Source organism: Arachis duranensis, chromosome 6 (genome assembly GCF_000817695.3).
Source record: "Arachis duranensis cultivar V14167 chromosome 6, aradu.V14167.gnm2.J7QH, whole genome shotgun sequence".
In the NCBI taxonomy this organism is placed as follows: Eukaryota; Viridiplantae; Streptophyta; class Magnoliopsida; order Fabales; family Fabaceae; genus Arachis; species Arachis duranensis.
This window is the reverse complement of record NC_029777.3, coordinates 96,341,156-96,344,707: the sequence shown is the minus strand read 5'-3', so window position 1 is coordinate 96,344,707 and position 3,552 is coordinate 96,341,156. Positions and strand designations below refer to the sequence as shown.

Below are 3,552 nucleotides of genomic sequence, written 5' to 3'. Positions count from 1 at the left end.
TGTTGGCGAGGACGCAGAGGTCGATCGACGTGGCAGCAGCGACGTTGAACGGAACAGAGCTCGCGAATGGCAGCGCTGGCAGTGGAAAGCTCGGCACTGGTGGCCGTTCCACATTGGCGGAGACTTCCCCGGCTGATGGTGGCGGCGCAGCAGGGATGACAAGTGAGGGAAGTAGAGGAAAGATTGTGCCGTGAATTTCTTAATGTAAACTTGAAAGGTAAAAGATGATGTTAGGGTAATTATTGAGTTTTTTGGATGTTTCTCTAATTATTTGGGTTTTTTGTTACTAAACCCATTTGAGTTGGCTGGTAATTGACAGATATTGAGTTGATTTCTAGCAAAATTCTTTCAAAAAAAATAGTCTCGGTGTAATTAAAGCATCAAAACATTAATTTCGTATATGAATAAAATTATAACTATTCTAAAACTTTTAAAAGTAAAAATAATAATTTACTCATTTTTAATAGATATAAAATTAATTATTTATTTATAAATAAATTTATCAGCATTATAAAATAAATAAAAATAATAATTTGCTCGATTTACTCATAAAATGTTTACATCACAACACATTCAAACTTTCAAAAATATACTTACATAATGGATGGTCAAAAGCGAAGAGAATTTATATCCTAGAATTATACAAGTAATTACTTCCTTTCAAAGAGTAATATATATCTATGAGATATTAATCATTCTTCTGGCTAAATTTATACTTACAATATAGCTGACATATATAAAAATCACAGTGATGCATTTGTAGATTTACATTATAGAATAAGAAATTTTGTCTCCTGTAGTCGTATATCCATCATAAATTCTACTGGTTCCTGACACCATTTGATCATCTGTCACGTTCGGTTGCACTAAATGCTGCATAAAATAAAAAGTGAGAAATAAAATACGTAGCAGGTTTCATAATGGATTTAAAAATTAAAAGCATATAAATAGTGTATTATGTTCAGGAATAAGTCAAGGTTATTTATGACTTGCTACTCCATCCATGCATTATCAAGTAAGTGTCCCATTTTAAATGCACACATAAATTAAAAAAATTATTAAAAAATGTTGAAATTACAAAAAAAATCTTAACATTATAATGTTAATAATATTAAGAACATTTAATAAGATTGAGAAAATGTATTATACTTGAATCGAAAAATCTCAGAAAATAAAAATTTTTAGTCAAAAACTGCCAAAACTTATTAGTTTTGGCTTTATTTAATATACCTTATAATAAATAAATACTAAATAAGACATTTACATTATTTAACTTTTTTTTGTCTTCCTAACATTATCGTACATGAATAAGGATAGCAGATGGTGAAAAAAAATATAACCTATATTTTCTAAATGGACAGTTATTTGTGATGAAGTAGAATTCTGAAATTGCACACTTAATCTATATGCACGAGAGTATTTACTAAGACCAAAATTAAGGGAAAAATATTTCCTGAACAAAGGCAGTTTGAAAATGTAGTCCGTTTCTTCCAGTACGTATATGTAATCCATTATAAAACCATATGCAATATGCCAATATCAATTGCAAATATATAGTTTATGCATGGAGCTTGTATAGTTTTAAGAAACTAACCAGGAGAACATTGAGCAGTAACACATTTTGAACAAACAAAGCCTATAAGGAAGTGCTAGATTTTTTGTTGTAGTGATTCAATCTGTATTCCACGTTTCAGGAGAGATCGATAAGCTGTACTTCGAGACCATTCGTCGATTTCACTAGCGCGTAGAACTGGCAAAGGATGTGACAGTTGCCTTGTTTGTGCATTCCTTGACAACAGGGCAAAAAAAGGAGAAAAAGTTTAAGTTTAGATTCCAAATAAGAACATTCCCAAGATTCCAGTGTTGTATGCAGAAAGCTACACACCTTATGTACCACCCAACAGGGCTGGAAGCAGCTTTTTCATAAGAGCGAGCTTGCTCCAAGAATGCATCGACATTTAGTTGATCAGCCATAGATGGGCATCCACCAGCTAATTTCATGAGGACAGAGATGACTACCTCTTGTAGGATACCAAAAATTAATTTTTTATAATTAAACCAATGTACAATATAGAAAGTTAGAATCTAAGAAGCACATACACATTTTTTATTTGTTATGTCCGTGTGTCGAACACTTCACTCATGAATATTCGTCTGACACGTGCGTCTTCTGTGTCTTAAATCTTAATAAAAAATAAAAAAATTTTCTCCAGAGACATGCTTAAATACACCTAATACCATCACATGTTAGTGTGTCTAGCTTTATTTTTAACATATATTCTTGAAATGAATTTAGAAATAGTAATTATTAGTTATTAAAACAACAAATATTTTAAATATTTTATATCATTGAAAAAATATTTAAAATAATAAAAAAAATAAATTTATATTTTTATATCAATAAAATACCAAAATATTATTACAATTTATCTAAATATTTTATATTTTATATATATGCCTTGTCTCCGTATCTTATAAGAATTTTAAATTCGTGTATCTGATGATGATGTTTGCCAATAGAATACCTTAGGGTCCTGAGCAACAAGTAGAGCTGCTCGATCACAAGTCAGCTCAGCAGCTCGTAGCCACCGGAATAACTGCTCCTCCATAGTCCGAGCTATCATACCTCCAATGCCTACAACAAAGGACGAGCTTGAAAGTAGGCATCATGTTCAATGTTTCGTGATTGTTAACTTATTACTCAATTGGTAAAAAGAATGAAATGGTCACATGGATTTTTTACCCTACTTCATTTAGGACGGGTTGGACTACTTGTGTTTCCCCAACTTTTATCATCTGACACAGTTAACTACTTGACCGGAAGATATAAAATAATTTGGGATTAGAAACTAGAAAATGTTGGGCGTACTCCAAATTCTCCAATGAATTCAAATTCTACTAATATTTATGACAAATCAGAATATAAACAATATAAATAATAACACGTGTTTGTGCTTGTGTATCACAATTTATCAAAAACTGAAACAAGACACTGTTTCACATACCAGGTACAGTATAAGCTCCGAGGGTTAGAATATTTGCATATGTAAGCCACACTCCATGATCACATTTTAGGTGACCCAACTCATGAGCCAAAACAGCCTGTTGAAATAAGCCGATGGCGAGTTAATAGCATTTTTTGAACCAGAACATCGGAAACGATTGACAAGCATAATTTTAACCTTTTTTATCAAGCATATTGGAAAAGAAGAAATATATTATCATGTAAAACACAAACCCTTGAAGTATAACTTCCTATTACATCCCGTTACTCGTAAGTCATAGCCCAGAGTAAGTCATAGCCCACATAGATTAAGGGGAAGAATTTTACGGATGCTACACTAGTTAATAAAATTGGCAAAATAGCTTTTACAAAAGAAGATGCATGCAAAGATAATTTAGGTGAGTTTGACAGGCTAATAATGCTGGTGCAAACGTTGAGTAGGACTTCAATGTTCTAAACCTTTCTTTAACAAGCTTTTGCAATTTCCATCATTCTATGTTACTACATCTCATTTCTAATTTTCAGGTTTGCCTGCTTAGTTCATGTGA

The 3,552-nt window shown here is 31.8% G+C and overlaps 1 protein-coding gene across 1 annotated transcript in view; it reads right to left on the bottom strand.

Annotated features, from left to right (window-relative positions):
• Nucleotides 1-520: 520 nt before the first annotated feature.
• The window catches only part of LOC107494789 (plastoglobule-localized metallopeptidase 48, chloroplastic), a 64,862-nt gene continuing 61,830 nt past the window's right edge, over nucleotides 521-3,552 (bottom strand). Inside the window, exons 5-9 of the mRNA XM_052263354.1 lie at nucleotides 3,006-3,102; nucleotides 2,526-2,635; nucleotides 1,886-2,019; nucleotides 1,595-1,788; nucleotides 521-873 (exon numbers count right to left, since the gene is read on the bottom strand). Coding sequence (XP_052119314.1) covers nucleotides 1,650-1,788; nucleotides 1,886-2,019; nucleotides 2,526-2,635; nucleotides 3,006-3,102 — 480 coding nt within the window. The 3' untranslated portion in view covers nucleotides 521-873; nucleotides 1,595-1,649. The remainder of the gene's footprint in view (nucleotides 874-1,594; nucleotides 1,789-1,885; nucleotides 2,020-2,525; nucleotides 2,636-3,005; nucleotides 3,103-3,552) is intronic.